Source organism: Orbicella faveolata, unplaced genomic scaffold (genome assembly GCF_042242905.1).
Source record: "Orbicella faveolata isolate gen_17 unplaced genomic scaffold, um_ofav_v1 contig_12, whole genome shotgun sequence".
Lineage (NCBI taxonomy): Eukaryota > Metazoa > Cnidaria > Anthozoa > Scleractinia > Merulinidae > Orbicella > Orbicella faveolata.
This window is the reverse complement of record NW_028301539.1, coordinates 32,587,873-32,609,501: the sequence shown is the minus strand read 5'-3', so window position 1 is coordinate 32,609,501 and position 21,629 is coordinate 32,587,873. Positions and strand designations below refer to the sequence as shown.

Below are 21,629 nucleotides of genomic sequence, written 5' to 3'. Positions count from 1 at the left end.
TCTTTGCAATCTCAAGAAAATGTGAGTGTAAGAAATTTAGTCTCCAATACATTCAGACTCTATGACATTCAAACATCATTAATTAAAACAAACAAATAAACAAACAAATCAGGACTTTGAGACTTTCTTAGCCTTACAAAAAAAAATCAAGACTCTGAAACAGCTTTGTGAATAAATTCAGAACATTGTGAGATGCACATAACCACTGAAAAAAATGAGACTGTGAGACAAGTGAAATTCAACAAAAATTTTGCAAAACCCATGGTTTTTGAGGGACTATTTGCCACCTCTTCTTATTGAAATCACTGCATCAAGCAGGACATAATTTCCCATTAGTCTATTAATGGGAAGTATTCCTCTTTCCTGCACATGGTGACCAAGCTTGAAGCTGGCTATCTCATCTAGGATCCCAGAAGTTAACCATTAGGCCACGGTGTTGTATCTGAACCAACAATTGAGTGTGAAGTTAATGTCTTCTTAAGAGTGGTGCTATTATCATCTACTGCAATACATATTGAAAACTTGTGTGAAACCAGACAATGTTTAGTTTTGTGTCTCTGTATTTAGACCATACTATGGATACCATGAAGGAGAGAGAGATTTCTTAAAGATTGTTCTGTACAATCCATTCTTGGTGACCCGGTAAGAAAGTCCTTTGACAGTTGTGTAGAAGCTACAGGCCTCTGCATGCATTGCGTGCGTATTATACCGTATTGCAATAACTGGCCTGTCATGAACTGGTTTATCCCCAGCGGGGGAAGTGGGGACTTCCATATAAAAAGTACTGGGTGCTTGTTGGAAATTTTGAAGAGAACCCCTAAGAGGTACCAAGGTCCTGTTTTGTGGGCACGGCTTTAAATTTTTTTCACCCCTAAGAAGCTCTAAATCTAAACCGAAAAGCTATCTCCTGTTATGCATGCATTTTTTCACCTCAATATGCTAAAAGGTACTGCAGAAGCTCCCGCTGTGGACCTTTTGAGGCTGAACACCTTTTTTTAACCCCTAAAAGGTATGAGGAGCACTCCCATCTTTTTTATTTGGGATTCCAACCCCCAGGGGGTTTATCACTGAATGTTACTATGGGATCAGGTATGGGAACTCTTCAGTGGACTCTAGGTGGAACCAGCCTTCTGACAGCTGTTTCTCCATTCTTGTTTTTGTGCAGTTCCGTGGTCTCCTTGATTTCTTCCATTTTAGTTTTGGGATAAGGAGGACTATCAATAGCATATCTTTTGCATGGGAGAGTTTGCCCTCTTAGACTTAGTGTTAACTATGTGTATTAATTTTCAAGTCACTGGAAATCACTTGCCATTATAATGCAACAAGTTCCTGGTTGTTGGAAATAGGATTGATAGTTACAGTTAGCTGCCAGTGGTTCCTTAAATTTTGTTTCATTGCAGGGTTGTCAGTCTCCTTCAGAATGGAGCAATCATGAATAAAGTGTTCCAGCCTCATGAAGCTCATATCCCATATCTGTTACAGGTGAATTATTACCTAATTGGTTTTGCTTTATTTAGTTTCCGTGGATTTAAATTGGCATTATTTGAAAAATTTGCTGGACTGCAACAGAACTTTTAATAAAAATCCAGATGATTAGTGCACACTTTTCTTATCAAGCTTGGGGCCCAACTGAACAGACAAATTGTAGAGCATAAATTATCCTTTACTCATACTCAAATCTCAAGTCCTCTTCTTCTTTATTATTATTAACAAACAGAAATTTGATATGTTTGTTATTACATTTTCTAGTTTTTTATGGACCACAACCTCTATGGAATGAACCTGCTTCATGTGTCTACTGTGAAATTCAGGAGTCCTGTGAGACTTTTAGATGGTATGAATTAGATAAATACAATTTGTAACTGTATATATACATGTGTTTACTTAACCCCAAGGCATTTTGACAGTAGGAAATGATGTTAGGTTGTGCTGGGAACTGTCAAACATCTCAAATTTGGTAAACTAAGAACTTTAGATTTGTTGTTATTTGTCCTTTAAGTATATATACAACTGACTTATTTCTTTCCTTATGTCATATATTACTGTCCATTTCATCAATGTACTAATATATTAATTAATATCAAACACAAATGAAATTAGTAAAAATATAATGTGGAGTTTTGTTTGAACAGAGGAAGCTGGTACAGTGACTTCTACCATCCAGAAATCTACCTCTCCTCAATCTACTCCAACAACGTTTTCTGCCTCTCGAGCACAAATTTGGAATGAAGATACTGTATCTAGGTAAGGTATGGTATGATAAGTCATTAATATTAATTAGTGCATTTTGTGTTACTTTTAAAGTATAATACTCTCTTTCAGTCATAGAAGCTCTATATTTGAAGATTGCCTTATTTTATGCGTAATATTATACATCATTATTTATGGCTACAGTTTTGTATTTTGATGATGTTATCATTCCCCACAAGGCGGTTTTCCCAGATCAAGAGAAACATCCTAGGGTTAAAGGCTATAGGGTACTTGTAACATTTGCAGGGTAATCCTCAGCCCCCATTTGTTGCCGATGAATATGTTAATCACATCTAAACCTGATCCTTAGATGCTGAACTCTCCAAACCAAGCAATTCGGTGGAATGCAATGCCATGCAAAGCAATGCAATGTGAAATGAGGCAAACGAAAATGATACAATAATAATTAAAATACAATAAACAAAGGCGGAACTCACACAGAAATCTCACATAGTGGTATTTAAGAAAAAGAAAACATTTTCTGTGTTTTTATCAAGTTATCAAAACATCAGTGGAAGTTTGGGAGAATGAGAAATTAGTTTTTGAGTTCTTCCAAACTTTCATGAGTGTTTCTACAACTCAATAGAAACACGAAGAAAATGTTTTCTATCTTTTTTAGAAAGCAGACCAAAGGAAATAATGAACAATGTGACTACGACAACTTTTCTGTGTTTCTATTGAGTTATAAAAACACAATTTTTAATAATTCAGCACTCATATCTTCTTCAGGCTATTTTTTTAAATATTCTTTCAAGCCATAACTTTCTAACAATATTTTTTATTGCTGCAGAGACTGGGTTTTGGGATCAGAGGTTGAGAGACTCAGTTTCTGTGAGTTGGAGGTTGATGTACAAGCATCTGACATCTTGAACAAGCTTGAGATCGGAGGTAATGTGTTTATCAATGTTAAGCCCAAGGGGCAAGGACCTGGGCATATTTGGGGCATCTGACTTTTCAGAAGAATGTTTGGTCAAAATCATCACTGCAGGGCCCAGAAAATGGGTAAAATCAGATCAAATATCCCCACCCTAGTATAGAGCCATTGAAATTCCAGCGCTTGATTGTCTGACTATAAATTACAAATACACCCAATCTCCACAAAGTGAGGTGTTCCATCAATTTATATTGAAAGTGAGTAGTAAGAAGTAGTTGTTTTATTTTTTGAAAACAAGTGCTTACCTTAAAATAAACAATGTTCTTCTCCACGAGCACCATTTTAAGATGGCCGCACAGACAAGCTCATGTGATGATGTGACTTGAATCCATTTCTCCTAATAAAAAAATGAAACATTCCCACTCTGGGGCTCAGACTCTTAGTCAAATTCCCAAGGATGAGGAAGGCAATTGGAGTCAAATTCCCCACATATTCCCAGGGTCCCCCTGGCGTAACATTGATAAACACAAATGAAAGACTGAAATGAAATGAAAGACTGAAATAAATAGATGCGCTCTTTGGTGGTGGAGACTTCTGTTAATGGGACATTATGACATAAGCACTTCCAGTTGCACAATAAGAAGACATGTTTACTTCAAAGATCCTTTTAAGAATTCTGGTCAAGGATAAGGCAGGTTAAATTTATGTTATCATGTCTTTTTGTTTTCAAGTACATAGTTTTTTTTTAATTTTATGGCAGTTAATATTGGTAAAAATCCTGGCTTAGCTGCCATCTGGGAAGATGAACAACAACGAAGAAGAGAAGCAAATGAATCTTCACAAATCTCAGCTCCACCAACACAAGGTCAGAAAGTTGTTGTTGATCATTAAAGCTTATGTGAAATTTGTAAAATTCAACTTTTTCACTATGTATATTTGTAATTTTAATGATTGTAATATTTATAACCAGGCCAGGGCCCCTCTGGTGATGATGGTGATGATGCTGAACGGGCCACCCTGGCTAAAGGAAGTTTTAGTTTACTTATTTACTTTATTTTACTAGTAAGTTGTAAAGACCCATTTACTTCTTAAGGCTGGGGAGTGTAAGAGTTCTGACCTATCACTGGCTTGTTGTACATTTCAGTAAATAGTTTAAAATCCAATAATTAGCTTAATATTAATTATTAACAATTGCATTTTTTTCTGCCGCCAATCATTATTACAACAACAATCACCAAAACTTGAAAGAATTAAGATACAAGCAAAATTGATTGGACCTATAGAAATGAATTTCTTGAGAGATTAACCAAGGTGATTGATGGCAGTGTAAAACAAAACCCTTGATAAGTTCATGTGTTATTAAAAGGCACAGCGATGGCGTAAATTTCTAAGAGTAATGACCCTTCTTTATGTGCGATAAATTTTTATGTTCCATGTTCTCATTGCTGCAGAGAGAGGATTCATCAAACAAACTGAGACAGAAAAGAAATTAAAAGAAAGAATCAGAGAAATAATAGAAGGGCGTGATGTTCTCATGTAAGGTTTATTTAATAGATCTTATTGAAGTGTTTTCATATTATCTTGTTACATTTTTATTAATTTGAGACCTGTTTATTTTTACTAATGAAAACCGTTAAAGCAGTTGCATTGCAATCAAATTGCATATTGCAGTGAAATTAAGAAATATATTTTTTCAACAATATCAATTTTTTTAATGTTACCCACACAAACAAGCATGCTACCAATCCTGTAATTTGTAATCATTATATTGCATTTCAACCTTCAGTTCTTAGGCAAGATCAACATCTACTTTATTCCTTGAAACAACCAAAAATTCACTATTAGTTCCTCCTAAAGGCTGGTTTTCACTAGCACGTAAGCACAACCATAAGCTGACATAGTAAAAGACATAATTATGGGCAAAGCCTGGAAATGGGACCTTGATCAATTACATGTATATTGGGCCATTTTACACCAAAACTGATGACTTTGTTTTTCAATGAACGAGTTGCCAGTAATCGGATACCCATGTTTGCGCAAAGAACTCTGGGATTGTCAGGGGGCAAACATTGCAAGTTGCTAGAAGGAAATGTATGGCGAAAAGTTGTTTCGACGCCCAAAAACCTGGTTTTGGGGAGAGATCAACGCTTTTTTGCCGTTGTTTTATCGCAAATGGATTTTGGCAATGTTGATACATAGAAAATGTAAGTTTTTGTTTGAATAACCGTGAAATAACTGATAAAATTTACCGATAAACTCCCTTTTGCTTGCGTGAGGTTTATTGTGAAATGCATTGAAGAGAATATTGAAAATTTCAATACATGCCTGATCTTGAGAGGCTACCCGAAGCAAATGGTAGAAAAGACCCTCTGAGAAGTTAAATATAAAGACAGAAAAGAATTAGCTCTAAAACAGACATTGAAAATTGCAGAAGGAACTACTACCCTTTGTGTCGGACAATTTCACTGAACCGTCAATACCAAACTTTGGAAAGCATAATCACGCACAAATGGCACTTTTAAATACAAATACTCAGAGATATATTCAAGGAGCCACCCTTGATCTGTTATAGAAAAGGAAAATAACATAAATACGTGCTAGTAAAAGCAAAACAAAGGCTTTGCGCAACACAGTAGCCACACAGCATGAGTCGCGCGGACTCATTTGACATTAAATCAACCCCAGATGGTACAATGATCGCCACTGGGCTTATTTCCATTATTATTTGTATGACTGAGCTCTCAAATAAGCCGAAAGTAGCCTGTACACAACTTAAAAGGCCTTACTGGGTTATTTCCTCTCGATTTAGACCTAATTAATATTGTAATATTTTCAGACCATTACACGATGTAAATTTCACAATAAACCTCACGCAAGCAATGGAGTTTACCGGTAGGTTTTATCACATATTTCACGGTTATTCAAACAAAAACTTACATATTCCACATATCAACATTGCCCAAATCCATTCGCGATAAAACAATGGCGAAAAAGCGTTGATCTCTCACAAAAATCGTTTCCTTGTACCTCGAAACAACTTTTTGCCATACATTTCCTTCTAGCGACTAGCATTGTTTGCCCCCTGACGATCCCAGAGTTCTTCACACAAACACGGGTATCCGATTACTGGAAACTCATTCATTTGCTTGGTCAGAATGCCGTCGATATCCAAAATAGCCTGTTGTGCAGATAGATCTGTTCTAGCTCTACTATCTGCTTGTCAGGAATATCTGGTGACATTTTAAGTGTATATGACACAATTTTTTTTCCACTGATTCTGGTCGTTAATAATGTTAGAAAAACGGTTGTAAAGTTTTTAGATCGTGAGAATACTTTAAAAATCCTTTTTTCCGTTGAAAATATGCGCTACTTTCATGTTGAAATTGTCCCAGAGATTGCGCGGCCAAAATGTCCCATGATTGACGTCTGTGATGTCACTGTGTTTGATAAACAAACCAATATGGCTGAAAGTGAAGGGAAACGGAGCGGGTCGAAAATTTGCGTTACTAGCTAGCAAATCACTGACACATTTGAAGCCACGTGCAAGAGAAATGACAAGGCGGCTTCCCGCGACAGCAATGTTATCAATCACTGTGATGTTACAAACACAATTCTCATCCCCAGTTTCCTGGGACACTTTTAAAGGGAAATTGGCTGTATTTTGGCATTTTTAAGACATTATTCGCTTATTACATATATCAAAGAAGGAAAATACTTTGAAAAAAATTTCGTGTCAAATACACTTTAAATTGATGACGTCACAAGTAGTAGAAAGAGCATGACCACTCAAGACATGTTGAACTTCATGCTCCGTTGGCAGTCAAAGGGTTAACAAAAGATGCTACTGAGCAGCACTCTGCTATCTCTGTATGTTGCTTATGCTACTGCACTAGTGAAAATGAGCCATGCCAAATCACCATATTCTCAGAGATAATTTTCACCATATTCTCAGAGATCATTTCAATGAAATGAATGGCTACCTGAGTAGCAGGAATAGCAGCTTTGAACTTGGGAAGTACATGAGATCAAAAGGATGAAATTTTAGTAACATTTATTTTATTTACATGTTGAACTTGTGCACCTCCAAACACAGACAAAGCCAGATGGGAAAGCTTGGACGAGAAGCATTGTCGCCACAAGAACTCGCCTCATTTCAAGATTACATTTCGTCATTGACTGCATCTCAGAAAGACATCGTTGGTGACATTTCTTCAGATGCTAATGCTTTGTTACAGTTACTGTCACAAACAGCAGATGACTCAGCAGCAGAATCATCACAAGGTATCAATCGTACTTGTTAATATGGGCCCTCTTTGGAAAATGTGTTTTCTTTGATAAGTTACAAAATAACTGTGCTTCAAGTTCGTTGTGATGATAAATGGTGCAAATAAAGTCATGTTTATAGCCTGGGGCTTGTGGATTTTGCAGACGGGCTAGAGGATTCAGTTCTTGGGAAAATTATGGAGGAAACTCAAATTGTGGAAGTGCTGTCAATAAGTTAGAGATGAACTTTTTTGGGGCTAGTGAGAATGTTGTTCAGTCTAGTGCATCATAGTTACAGCTTGCCTGAAAGTTTAAGCCTGAAAATTGGAATTCTTTTCACATTGTGGTAGGTAAAGTTAAGGCCTTGTATTTATTTCAGTCACCTGTCAGATGAGTTGTCACAATGGGTGCAATTTCTTTATTGTGGGAGTATTGTTTCTCCTCCTGAGAGTCAGTATGCCTTACACTAAAATCCTGTTGGGGAGAACATATGCCCTACATCCAGGGAAAAAAAGGATTTTCTACTTTCCATTCCATGTCTAAATTACCTACACATGCCAAATATGCATGAACCATATACAGCATACCTAACTATACCAACTACCCATAAACCATGTACCTAAAACCTGGAGCTGATCTTGTCTCCTGGCCTAGGAGGGATGCTTCTCTGGAACTGCTTATCCCTCAGCACGCTTGTTATATTGCTCAATCCATTAGCCAGTACCTATTAATGCTTTTGCGTTGAGAGGGGCTATTACCCAGTAGAGAATCTTCCTCAAAAGCTCATTTGCTATTTTCAAACCTGGACTTGATAATCCAGAGTCTAGTGCTCAAACCTACCATAACTTTATTGGGAAGACTTGAGCTACAACACACAATCAGTTTTGTGAAAAATTCATGCTCAAATGCCAACAACAACAACAACTCAAACATGTTTTAAGATGTCATGACATCTTGTCAGACACAAATCTTACCAAATCTTACCCAACATAACCTTACAACATACCTAATATTAAAAGGTAATTTCTTTCTTGTTTTCTTCTCTTATCTAGTTGTCGTTGATGAAGATGAGCCTGTCGTTAATCAGAGTATTGTCCAGGAAGTTGTAGAAGCAAGTCAGCGATCTTTTTCACAAGACCTCTGTAAGTTTACTCAGCTTCAGATTATATTGCTTGCAGAAACCAGCAGGGCCAGAGCTTGTCTCTGGTTCTGTAACACGAAGCTACCAGAAAGTGCTATTTCATTGCAGGTTGTCACTACTCCACCACAGCCCCTATACCCACCCCACCCCTACTCTAACCCACCCCCTATACCCACCCAACCCCCATACCCTACCCCCACCCTCAGTATTTTGTCAAGTTGACCTAACAGTTTGCTGGTATTCAATTATATTTCTGGATGGAGAGAGCCACTATTAGAGGAAAGTGTCTCGCCCAAGAATACGACACAATGACCCTGGTCGGTAAACAAACTAGTCTCGAGTTTGTAGTCACCGGGACCATTATGATACCACACCTCCATGCAGAATCTGGCTCTAATCTTTTGTTGTAGCATCTGGGAATTTTCATCTAGTTGTCTAGTCTGCTAAATTGAAACAACCGGTACAAACCAAGAATGTCAAAGCTACTGAACCAAGCACTGCATGTAGATGCACTGCATTGTACAGTGGGTCTGAAAATGTAAGCACATACACAAAGCAAACACTACCAACTTTGTGACTCGCCACAGAACTGATTGACAATGAAGTTATCTTTCTGGTAGCCTCTAGTCTGGATAAAGAAATGGTTGACATCTTGACAAGCTTGGCTGAGGAGTCTAGTCAGCAAGGAAGCCAAAAAACAACTTTGAGTCAGAGCATCTTGCTTGATCAAGGTAAGACAGGTCTTACAACCACTACAAAGTACATGTGACAGTGAACTTACTCTGTAAGGTAAATTTTTAAGGTAAAATCTGCATTGAGCGAAGGTGTCCGATATCGCCAGTGCTTATTATGGTTTTTCTGTACTCCCCCCATAAGTGGGACGTTAGTCCATGGTAGGGTTACCCCTAGAACCAGCCCTGGTTGTTGTTGTCCAGAACCAGCCCTTCAGATTAACAAATAACTTCAACTTCAACTTCACTTTATTTTGCACTTACAGTTTTGAAATTACAATATTAGCATAAAAAAAGACAAAAGATACATTTATAACAATTAAAGGTGACAATGGTCTATAGTTTGTGTATGGAGGCTAATAGACCCGCGAGGTTATCGAGCGAGGTTAAAGAGAAATGAAATGATCTGTGTTCGCGGGCTAGTGCTACTGTTGATATTTCAATAAATCATCATCGATGGTTGTTTTTTTTGTATTAAGGAGATGCGGCTTTGGACGAGGAAGCTAAGGATGAGGAGGAATTGAGTGAGGCTGACGAGTCCATTATGATGTCACAGAGGGTCTGGGACGACATCGAGCCACAGTTAGCGGAGACTGGTGATGAGCAAATGACCGATGGACAAGAGAATGACATTGCATCCCAAAGGTAAATCTTTCAGCGATGCTTTCAAGTATTTTTTTCATTCAACAAGCACGCGCTGGCCAAGGAGCTTGATGACTGATGAATGTTGCTTTGATTTGCTCTCCAGGGTATCTCAGTATGACTTGGAGGGAATGTCGGACACGTGGGTAGGGTCTTTCTTGGGCGGCGACATCCCCCAGTTAGACGGAGCAGCAGATGAAGATTCCAATGGAAGAGAAGACTTTCAACTACCGCGGGGAAAGCGAAGGAAAGTTAATCCTAGATATCAAGCTGATAAGATGAGTAATAAAGCAGATGTAATGTTATCCGCGACAAGAGAAAACTCCCAAAGAATACCAGTCGGCCCTGACGAGTCTGACAGAAATATGGAACGTGGGAAAACTGAAAAGAGTGGAGAATCTATCAGCGTGGATGTTTGGCCCCAAACAGCGAGAGCGATTCGCACGTACTCTAAGAGAGGCATGTCTGTTTTAGAGAGTCAAAGATCGCCGACATTGCACGAAGTGGATAGAACGGCAAAGAAAGATAAGGAAGACATGAATGTAGTTGATACTGAGAAAGAGGCGGAGGAGAGGAAGAAAATTGAAGACTGCGAAGATGAATTTAGGTTGTTCCTTAGCGAGTCAAGTGATTCTGAAGATAACACGACAAAGGAAACGAAATTAGGGTCAAAACGGAATGATGTTATTGGGCGTCAGAGAAATGTTCCTAGCCTGAAAGAGTGCAAAGCAATTAAAAGAAACTCCTCTAGTGTTCGAAAAGATCAAGGGACATCCGATGAATGCTACACTCCTGTTATAACAAAATATTTCCACAGCCCTGAGAAGAACACCGAACATGTCAGAAAACAAAACGAAGAGACACCAAGCTCCTTGAATGATCCGCCAGATTCAAGTTTTACTGTTGGTGAGCAATCTCCGGTACAGATAACGCCTCACTGCTCTATACAGCGGCAGGGGTATTCGTGTAAGAGTACTCTTCGAAAAAGGAAGCTGCCAGAGTCTGGCGACAAAAGCGAGAGAAGACGCTCTAAGAGAACGTCGTTGCGAAGAACTAGGCAAAATACCGATGTAGTCGCGTCTTTGAACGCTGTTAGTGGTGCAATGGCAGATGTAAGGGTATTTATTAAGGATGTTTCCGATACACCAGCTCTGAGCTCAAAGTTTGATGAAGCTCAAGAACGTTTGAGAAAAAGACGAGGCAATCTACGTGGGAACTTTACACAGGTAAACCAGAGACCAAGCAGTCCTTCTAGAATGGAGATACTTCCAGGAACAAGTTCACCTCTTCGGTTAAGAAAGAATGACAAGTCGCCACTGTCGAAAAAGGGACGTTCTCCAAATAAAAAAGACGAAAGAATGAAGAAGTATGGAACGCTACCTGTTCTTATTGCAAAATCGCCTAAAAAGAATTTTACTGCTGACAGTGTTGCCCCAGACACTCTTTTGTTGACAGAAGAGAAGCGTCTTCCTACAGATTCAACATCTGCGAGTCGCCAGGGTCAAGATGAACCTGGTTTTCACTCATCACAGGCTCCTCGTGTTTTTCCCGTTAAACTTAACAGCGGGACGGGACGCGTCTCGTGCCGAAGTCGTACTCGCGTGTCGGGACTTTTCTCATCCCGCACGATTCCTACTGCTACTGCTGATGGCAAGAAGGAGGCGTCCCGCTCCGTCCCGCGAGCATCCCGTGTGCTGTCCCTCAAATCTGCAAGTAGAAGTATTAGAGACAAATCTCACAGTGAAAAAAGCCACACCTTGTCCCTTCAAAGGAAAGGGTTTAAACGAAAACTCAAACTAGACACCGAGAAAGACGTTCGATCAGCGACACTGAAAGTCTTGCCAGGCGTTAGAAAGAAAAGAAAGCTTACACTAACTTCAAAAGAGGATAAATCAAGGTCTGTTCTGGAGGAGGAAGGTGCTGGTGAAATTTTTGCTTTATCAGCCGAGAACCTTTTGATGGAAAAACACAAATCTACTTGCGAGGTTAAAGACGAAATCAGTAATACTCAACATGTTGGATTTGGCATCAAAAACAACGATTCGTCTTTACGCTCTTGCAATGAGGAAGCCTTCGCTTTGAACACAGGTCTGTCACACGACATAATCTGTATACCTTCTAGTCCCGGTGATTCTGATTCTCACGATGAATCTTCTAACCGTGTTGGTTCTTCTGCATCCGTCGCTGAGTCGACTTCTTTTCCAGTTTCAATAAAGACGTGTAATAAATCCGATGATAAGTCAAACGCTTCGGTGTCTGATGAACGTGAACAGAGATCACCTGAGAAAGTAAATTGTTTGGAAGTAATCTCTCACGAAACTACTTATTTTCAAGAAGAAAAAGACACTGAACTATTAGCTAACGCACTTTTTATCATGTCATACCCGTCGCCTTTGCCTTATTTGGAAGAGTGCCATTCACCGCCCAGTCCATCTTCACCACTGGACGTTAAACGCGATACTTCTGATCTGAGAAGCCAACACAACATGCCGGTACAACAACAGAAATTCTTTTCTGAAAATAGCAGCATCGTTGAAGAAGACAGCAAGGTTTCAGATGATGTTGAACTAGAAAGGATACCTGCTTCGTGTCTCAGCCAAGGTCATGAAACCGGATTTTTTAGTCCTGCAGATGTACGTTTGCAAAAGAAATCTTTACAACTGCAAATGCGTCCTCAGCTTGGAGAAACACAGTCTCAGCACGAGAGCACATCATTAGAGTGCAGTGATACGAATGCGAGCAAAGAGCTCAAATGTAAATCAACCGAAAATGAGAATAGTGCTCATAGCTTTGATCAAATTGTTGACGACAAGGAAATGTCTTGCGACAAGGAATCTATTGATTCGTGCGTGAATATGGAGAATGAGGATGGCACGATGGAAGAAAGTATTCTTGAGAGAAGAAAGAATTCAGAATTATATTCAGAGTATGCAATTCTCAAGGAGAAATCACGTGGACGGAAAATTGCTTACAGCAGTGAATCACATGAATCGTTTGCTGGCTTGGAAAGTCATGACTTTATGAGAACTGAATCACTAATGCAAACGAGTAGGACGTATTTAGCTGAAGCTAAAGAACAAAGTTCTATGAGTACTGTGGAAAAGGAGTTTATCCTAGAGTTGAGTACCGCAGAGGATAGCTCCTCCAACAGCCAGCCATTGGTACGCGGTGATTTGCAGACCAGGGAATTGGAAATTTCCGTTGGGGAAGAGAATCGAGTTCAACGAATTTCCTCAGAGAACATGCGTGATGCTTATTCCCTTGCATCGCCCACAATAACAGAGGATCATAACAAAAGCCACATCTGTAGCACACATGTGAAACAAAGTGATTTAAATTCTTCCTCTCTCGAATTCAATGGGAATGATCGCCACGGCCAGGAGAACCCTATTACTATTGAACCCTTGAAACGGCCGCCAACCTCACAAGAACTGATAAATTCACTAAAGGATTATGGGCTACCTCAATGCAGATACCAAGAGCCATTTTGCAGTGACCCGGATGACATCCCAGCGTGCCCTAGGTCAGTAGTTAGTTTCCTGGATTGTTGACTTCTCTTGGTATAATTGAAGTAAGCACAGTTAGCTTCCCATTTAATGCTTAAATTGACAGTGTACCCAAGTGAGATTTTATGGAGCAACGAATCATACCAATATTAACGGCGTAATTATATAATGGTTTGATTTTATTGACCAGTGCTCGATAAATGACACGAAATGAGGATTCGAGGATTTGAAACATAATATCGACCACCGTACAAGTTTGAGGCTAACTTTTCGAAGTTTGGTTCTGTTTACTTTGAAAAATCAAGAAAGAAGAAAGAGAAACGTTTTCGTTTTCACCAAAAGCTTATAAGTCATTAGAGGGTGTGCTTGGGGTTTAACTTATTGCTGAGAATTGGTCGAAATTTTTACTGTCAGCTGAGAATTGACGCGTTTATTGAACCGATATGTAACTGAAGTCTAAGATCTACAAAATTTAGTGGTAGGTGAAAAATGACGCGATTTTGATAGCTGGGATATAAACAATTATTGATGCAGCGGCTGAGAAATGGGCTGAAATTTGAACTGATAGCAATGAAATCGCCGACATTTTAACTGATGATAGAGATTATGACATCCCTGTCTCTAAGGGTGCGTTCCAGTTTAGGGTGATCTGGATCAGGATCAGTGGTCCAAGATCACTCAGATCATGGTGCATCAAAGGAACCGATGAATCCACTCTGGTCACGGATTCATCGTCTCCTTTGATGCAACATGATCCGAGTGATCTTGGTCCAGATCACCCCAAAGGAACGCACACAAAGACTAGTACCCATTACACTTTGGATTGTGCGGAACTTAGGTTTGAAGAGTATATTTGAAGTCAAGTCTTACTGATTTGTATTTTTCAGGAAAGTAGGCGGACGAGTTTTGAGAATCGAATCAAAGCAGGTTGGTTTACTAACTATGTTGATATTAAAATTCTCCTTCTTGGAGATATGCATTTCTATTAGAATCAGTTGTGAGAATCTGATCTCAAATCTGATCGAGGCAATACGGTGATGGGCGTAAGGCTTACTTTCATCCAGTCTTCACAAATCGGTAAACGGACAACATTCTCGTGCCAACAAAAAACTCTGGAATTCTAAGAAATTAGTCTGTCCAATGTTTTGACTCTTTCTAAGTTCATATTTGTTTCTTGAAAGGTGTCGAATCTTCCTGAGTTTGAATCCTCGAGCTCTTTGCAAGGCTTAAAACACTGGAGATTTGTGTTATCTTCCGCTCGTGAGTGTAGCGTTCGAGATATTTATCAAAGCATCGAAGATGCAGCGAACATCGACAAGAATTTACAGCTGAAGATTGCTTTGATGGGAGAAGGAGAAGTGGTGATAACACCATGTCGAGGTCCACCGGCATACGAGGCTGTCAAGGCCTGGGCACGAGATAAACTTGCCAAGAGAGAACTTCAAAAGCAAGAAACGGATCTCGCTCTGAAAAAGCCAGAACTAAAACAGACAACTTCAAATGATGAAAACTTGGTCAACGTCGGGGAGAATCAATTGTCAGAACAGAGAAACGCAGAATTAGTCGTTTCCAACACGTCTAAAATCGAATTGGGACAAGTCATGCCGGTAACTTCCACTCCAAAAGTAGCTCCTAAGGAAGTGACCACGCTGGTCAGAGGTTCATCTGTGGACGCCGAGTTTGAACCCCTTGTTGAAAATAAACATAAGGCGCTTGATGTCGTCGAAAGTGAGCAAAAGTTGGATGTTATGGAATCATCAGACTCATCTAGTCCTGTGGAAGTGACTAGTCCTTGCAGCCTGTTCTCGCCAAACGAGGGGAAAACGTTTACATTTGCGTCTGGAACACCGCAGGAGATTGTACAGTGCAAGTCAGTTAAAGTTACACAAGCAAAGAATCAATATCTGAACACTATTACAGATACACAGCCAATGAACATTGGTGAAGCTCTGCCGTTGTCCGCTCAAAATGATGAACTATTTTCTGAACCCAAAGACGCCCTTACTTCTGGTGCAAGCTCCGTGGAAGTCACGCCATCTGCACTGCACTCTCCAGATGGGACTCCCCGACAATGGGCTTTAACCACAAAGCAACCGCTGTCGCCCATACTGCAGTCTCAAAGTCCTGTGTTTGCTGCTCCATACCACAGCACTCCAGTAGCTACCAAATTAGTAAATGGTGTCCAGTCTCCTCGCTGTACTCCGATTTCAGATGCTAGCAAGGCGAAGAGACTGAAAACTACTGCTGAAACTTCTGATAAGAATAATCTTGGGAACCAAGCCTCCTCGGACCAGACTCCTTTACTGCAGCAACAACTACTGGCCAGTCAGTTGAAGGTAGCACTTTTTGCTATTTTTTTCGTGGCAATGGATGTAAGAAAAGTGTGCAGTTAATGATCAATATATCACTTTGGCACGCATTCATGTCTTCTCATTTACTTGCTCTTAGTTTGTCACTCCTGGCTCGGAACCCCGGCGCCTAATGCCGTGGAACTCGGAGATCGAAGGCCCCTCTCCCAACAACACATACGGGTTCAAGGTCACTCAGGTGAACCTGAAAGACGCCAAGGCTCTTCACGAGGTACCGTGATTTTTTCCTACAAATAATGCCAGCCAATGTGGAGGCGCGGCGGCCTCATAGCTAGTGCGCTCGACTTCGGATCGATCGGTTCGGGTTCAAGACCTAGCCGATTGTGTTGAGATCTTGGGCAAGACACTTTACTCACAGAGTCCCTCTCTCCACCCAGGTGCATAAATGGGTACCGGCGAATTTAATGCTGGGGATAACCCCTGTGATGGATTAGCATCCCATCCAGGGGGAGTAGAAATACTCCTAGTCGCTTCATGCTACAGAAACCGGGACAAGCTCCGGCCTGATGGGCCACTTGGCTCGTATGCAGACTTTACCTTTTTATGCCAGCCAATACTGTTAGAAGTGCGTGAAGATCTTTGAAAATAATAAGTTTTTGTTATTTGTTTTGTAGGTGCAGCATTTGACTCTGTTCAGCTTAGAACTTCATGTAAGAACAAGGCGTGACTCGCGGCCAGACCCGGAGTTTGATCCTATCTGTGCGATATTTTATTACATTCAAACCGACACCTCTCTCGCTTCTGGGAGAAACAAAATCACTGGGATTATCTGCGTGGATTCGGAATCCTTTAAGATTTGTAGTTCTAAAACTGGTAAGTTCACTTTGTTTTGGTTTGAACAACAAATACGTAATTTCCAATTGTATGAAAAGAATGCAGTTTCGTCCATGTGATGCAAATGCATACTTCTAGCACGACTGCAGACGACAACGAAGATTTCAAGAGTTAGTCGGAAAAATTCGAATGCTCCTTAACAGCTTGCGTACTTAAAGGCATTTCAAGCGGAAGATCACCCGAAGGCTTTCGAGGTTTTCCGAAGACTTGAAGTTATCGAAGATCAACCAACATCTCGAAAACTTCAGTGTGTTTTCGACGAATTTAGGACGTGATGAGAAAGGGTACTATGACAGAATATTTTCGTGGACGATATGAATTGTGCTTTAGTTTGACGTTGTTGTGTATTTAATCGTTAGCATATTTCTTTCACAGAAAACAAGGCAAGGAGTATTTCTAGGGCCGAGAACACGGCAGTATTGTCGTCCTCCTCAGACGCAGTGGCATCGACCTCCACTAGCAACACATCTGTGTCAAGAACGACGCAAAACTCTAGTACTTCTCATCTGAGACCTTTGTTATGTCGTGCAGGGGTCACGGATCACGAAGTACAATATGTAGCTGAAGAGAAAGACCTTTTTCAGGCTTTGATCAGAATTATCCGTAAATGGGACCCGGATATTTTGATAGGTTATGAGGTACAGATGTTTTCGTGGGGTTTTCTCCTCGAGAGGGCATTGACCTTCGAGATTGACCTTTGCACGTGGCTGTCCCGTGTTAAAGGCTCGTCCTCTGCCAGTAACATGGACGCTGAGAAAGATCAATGGGGCGCTGCGCATACTTCTGAGATTAAGATCGCTGGACGGATTATTTTGAATGTCTGGAGGCTCATGAGACATGAGGTACGATCTGAAAGTCTGAGAACACAAAACAAAAAATTGCTTGCAGAGTTTTACTGGTTTTTAGTAGAGCTCAGTTTCCAGGAATTCACTTAGCAGAGCCGTGGTTATGGTATGGTACTGATTAGTGAACTGGACTGCGGATCGAGCGGTCAGGGTTCAACCCTTGACTGAGGTCATTGTGTTGGGTTCCTCGGGCAAGGCACTTAACTCTCACCGTGGCTCTTTCCAGTGGAGTATAAATGGGTACCGGCAAATTGTTTGGACAAAGAGTTTGTGGAGGAGGGGGCTGGGGGGTAGTTGCTACATGCTACAGAAATCAAAATAAATTGCAGGCTTTTGGCTCCTCCGATTGTTAAAATAGAACGGACGATACGTCATCTTATGGTTAACATTGTCATTGACATGCCTTTTATCTCTCAGGTTACGTTGAATGGGTACTCGTTTGAGAACGTAGCGTTTCACGTTCTTCACGAACGCATCCCGCTGTACACGTTTCGCACACTGTCGGACTGGTGGGACCACCGAACTTCCCTCAACCGCTGGCGAACAGTCGACCATTACGTCAGACGTTGCCGTGGTAACGTCAGGATCCTTGAATCCGTGGATTTCATTGGTCGGACCAGTGAGCTAGCAAGGCTTTTTGGGATCTTGTTCTTCTCCGTGATATGCCGTGGATCGCAGGTATTTCTCAAGTTTATAGACCTGAGATTTTCTTGGCTATACATTTTTCGTTATCGTTGTAAGATCAAAAACTTTCGGTTGGTTTCACTTTGATCGATTTTCGAATTCTGTGAATCTCAAAACGAGAGCGTTAATATTTATACGCCCTTATTTAGGCCATCAATTGCTTCTACATTAATTTTGACGTGAGTTAAACGGCTTCTTTTAATGAATGCCGAGCGCACAAAAAAGTATGCTAGATACGCGCGAGAAAGGGCATTACGCGCGGTATGCTACGACACGAGAAAGCCACTACGCGCGTGCTCTGGGTGTTCTGAGGTTCTGGTGTTTGTTTACAGTTTGTGTTGTTTCGTTGTCTCTTTAGTATCGTGTTGAGTCAATGATGTTAAGGATTGCAAAGCCGATGAACTACATCGCAGTCTCCCCCAGTATCGAACAACGTGCACTGTGAGTCCTCCTTGATATGTGCCTACTTAAAATGTGTTGCTCAAAGTTAGTCTGCAGGGAAGCCAAATAGGAAACCAATATCTCGACCGAGCGTGATGTTACGAATACTTACTTAGCTCGAGGCTGACCAGTGGGCTGTTAACAAGGCCTGGCCGAAGAATTGGGCACAGAATCCTGTTTTTGATATTATTTTAAATTCGCGATCCCAGACACTTTAGGTGACTGTCCACCGCCAGCTTCACTACTATTATTTCTGTGATCGTGTACGTCACTTGCTTAACCTATAATTGGACAATCAGTTTCCAGAAGCAGCCATTTATCAATAATAGTGCATAAGGTACCCAAGTGGTGCTTGAAATGTTACATCCAAGAGGCAGCGCTAAGACCCACTAAAATTTCTAAAGTTGCGAATGGCGATTACGAACGAATCCCGTAAACTTCAAGCATGGAATCAGCGTGGCCGAGTGGTCAGCACGTCGGACTCGCATTCCAGAGGTGTCGGGTTCGAGTTCCGCTCTGACCACTACCTGAATTTGTTTCACGGTAGTCCCGAGTTCAAATCCTCGGCCACGCCTGTAAATAGTCAACTGGTTTTTGAATTATTTGTTTCAGTTGTTTGCCCGGCCCAACTAGCCTTTGTGTTATAAACATTGTCGAGGGTAAATGAAGGTTATTTAGTCTTCTTGAGTGAGTGATAAAGAAATTTTCCGTAAATTGTATTTTTTACTTGCCTTTTTTTGCCAGAATGCGCGCTCCAGAAACAATACCATTGGTGATGGAACCGGAGTCCCGTTTCTACAGCGATCCAGTCCTGGTCCTAGATTTCCAGTCTCTGTACCCCTCCATGATCATTGCTTACAACTACTGTTTCTCCACCTGCCTGGGACGAGTTAGCTGTCTGTCAGAGTACGTCATAAGTGAAAAAAAGTATTGTGGCATAGGTGGCTTAACTGTTCTTCTTTTGCCTTCCAGTTTTTAAAATGTAAACGTGGTTTTTTCACATTTCCTTACAGGTATGGTGAATTCAAGTTCGGTGCAACTTCTCTGTGTGTTCCTCCAAGCCTTCTCAAGGTTAATTCTCTTTACTCCGTACTTGCCTCATTCTCCTGAAACCAATTCGTCTTCCAATTCTTTCGTTATCGTTGAAGCTTTTTTAAGAAACCAAGCGATATTGTGATGGTTTAGCGGGTTGATGGGCTTAGTGAATGACTGCTGAGTAGTCGGCTAAGCTTCTAACGTTGTTATCAGTTGCTGTTATTGAACAACACGTGTTTTCAATTTAGAAACTTGAAGGGGACATCCATGTCTGTCCAAACGGCGTCGCGTTTGTGAAATCCAACGTAAGGAAAGGCATTCTACCCAGGTAAAATTGTTCCATGAACACCACTTTACAAATAAATTGAGTTTACTGAATCTGACCAAGATATGAAACTTATTTCTAGAGGTCACAATACTCAACCTTGGACGCGAAATCTTTTTTCTTCTTTCGCCAGTATGTTGGACGACATTCTTCAAACGCGAATCATGGTGAAGGCGTCAATGAAGAGATGGAAAAGTGACAAAGTAAATAACAAAATTAAAAAGTAAATTACAATATTTAGATAGGAAGCCACACCAGCCTACCTGGTTTTCATGCGGATCCTCTGTCCTGGTCAAACTGGAATTCAGAATGTTGGTTTTTGTGGAGGGAGGAAAACCGGAGAAAAACCCTCGGAGCAAGGCAAGAATCAGCAACAAACTCAACCCACTTATAGAAACATGTCCGAATTCGTGTTCACTTGATGGAAAAACTTTCCCTGGGGTAAAAGAGCGTTGATGGTAGAAGACGTTTAGATAGTAGGCCCCTCTTGCATTGGGCAATTCACAACGTAATTGATAGGAATAACAGCATTGTTTCTGTTGATGCTCGAAGTTAATCGACTGGGACAACGCAGTGCTTTCTCCTTACAGTATATTGTGTAGTTTCGTCAAACAATCTGAGTGATTGGCAATTTTGAAGCCATTCATTTTCTCGATTACGCGACGAGAACGTGTCCTGGAAGCGAGAGTATTAGAGAAGTTAGAAATAATTTTGGTTTATTTGTATTCAACTATTCCTTCTTTGCGAGAAACGGGTTATTACCATGGTGAGTCGTGCTCTCTTTTCTTTCCCAGTCTCTCGGGCGAATGTTGGATGCTCGTCAACTGGGCTTGAAGCTGATCGCCAATGTGACGTTTGGGTACACGTCAGCACATTTTTCTGGCAGAATGCCTTGTGTGGAGGTGAGACAAGTAAAAATTGTCAAAGGAAATAGTCATATCTCTGCAGCTTGAGTAAAACAAAAAGTCAGGGTGGACGAGAGAGAGGGAAATAGGAGGGGGAAGGGAACTTCTTACGGTTCATATAAAAAGCTAGTTACAACCGCATTGGCCTACAAATATATCACTGCCACGAGCAGATGGTGCTAACTTGGTCATACCTTCATGTCAAAATCACTTTTTATATCTCACTCTTCAGATCGGTGATTCCATCGTGCGAAAGGCACGCGAGACCTTGGAACGAGCCATAGATCTTGTCAATAACACCCCGCGTTGGGGCGCGCGAGTCGTTTACGGTGATACTGACAGGTAATATAGATTAGAAGACACAACACCGACAAAACACGATTGCTAATGTCACTGAGGTTGGCGCTTTCAGAGGGTGTTTGCTTAAAACTTTAATGAAGACCACAAATCTCTCTCTCCCTAACTTGAGTCAGTCTTATACTGTCAAGCTTGTCCACTTTGTAATCTGTGTCCATATCCTGGCCATCATTGTCCTCATTTTCTAATGCCTTCTTGTCATTTTTCCAATGTTTTTCTATAAAATAAACCGATTTTCTGTAATTAAAGGCATATTCCTCAGCTACTTTAAATCGCATTGAAAATACGCGAGGGTGACCTTAAAGAAAATTATTCCGTCGAAAGCCATGTTACATAAACCAGAAATATACAGGGTCGACTACAAAACGGATTTTTGTGGTCAGAAAACTCTTGTGGCTCGACTACAAGAACTAATTAATACAATACA

General features: G+C 40.7%; 1 protein-coding gene across 2 annotated transcripts in view; it reads left to right on the top strand.

Annotated features, from left to right (window-relative positions):
- LOC110064640 (DNA polymerase zeta catalytic subunit-like) overlaps nt 1-21,629 on the top strand; it is a 29,718-nt gene that overhangs the window by 1,293 nt on the left and 6,796 nt on the right. For both annotated transcript variants that reach the window (XM_020771712.2, XM_020771713.2), the window contains exons 2-26: nt 568-642; nt 1,401-1,482; nt 1,750-1,834; nt 2,133-2,244; nt 3,041-3,138; nt 3,885-3,989; nt 4,576-4,660; nt 7,218-7,405; nt 8,440-8,529; nt 9,149-9,259; nt 9,739-9,904; nt 10,008-13,424; nt 14,295-14,334; nt 14,589-15,743; nt 15,856-15,987; nt 16,391-16,589; nt 16,986-17,452; nt 17,873-18,133; nt 18,498-18,580; nt 19,325-19,486; nt 19,594-19,651; nt 19,864-19,943; nt 20,074-20,143; nt 20,735-20,842; nt 21,078-21,187. In XM_020771712.2, coding sequence (XP_020627371.2) covers nt 568-642; nt 1,401-1,482; nt 1,750-1,834; nt 2,133-2,244; nt 3,041-3,138; nt 3,885-3,989; nt 4,576-4,660; nt 7,218-7,405; nt 8,440-8,529; nt 9,149-9,259; nt 9,739-9,904; nt 10,008-13,424; nt 14,295-14,334; nt 14,589-15,743; nt 15,856-15,987; nt 16,391-16,589; nt 16,986-17,452; nt 17,873-18,133; nt 18,498-18,580; nt 19,325-19,486; nt 19,594-19,651; nt 19,864-19,943; nt 20,074-20,143; nt 20,735-20,842; nt 21,078-21,187 — 7,539 coding nt within the window. The remainder of the gene's footprint in view (nt 1-567; nt 643-1,400; nt 1,483-1,749; nt 1,835-2,132; nt 2,245-3,040; nt 3,139-3,884; nt 3,990-4,575; nt 4,661-7,217; nt 7,406-8,439; nt 8,530-9,148; nt 9,260-9,738; nt 9,905-10,007; nt 13,425-14,294; nt 14,335-14,588; nt 15,744-15,855; nt 15,988-16,390; nt 16,590-16,985; nt 17,453-17,872; nt 18,134-18,497; nt 18,581-19,324; nt 19,487-19,593; nt 19,652-19,863; nt 19,944-20,073; nt 20,144-20,734; nt 20,843-21,077; nt 21,188-21,629) is intronic.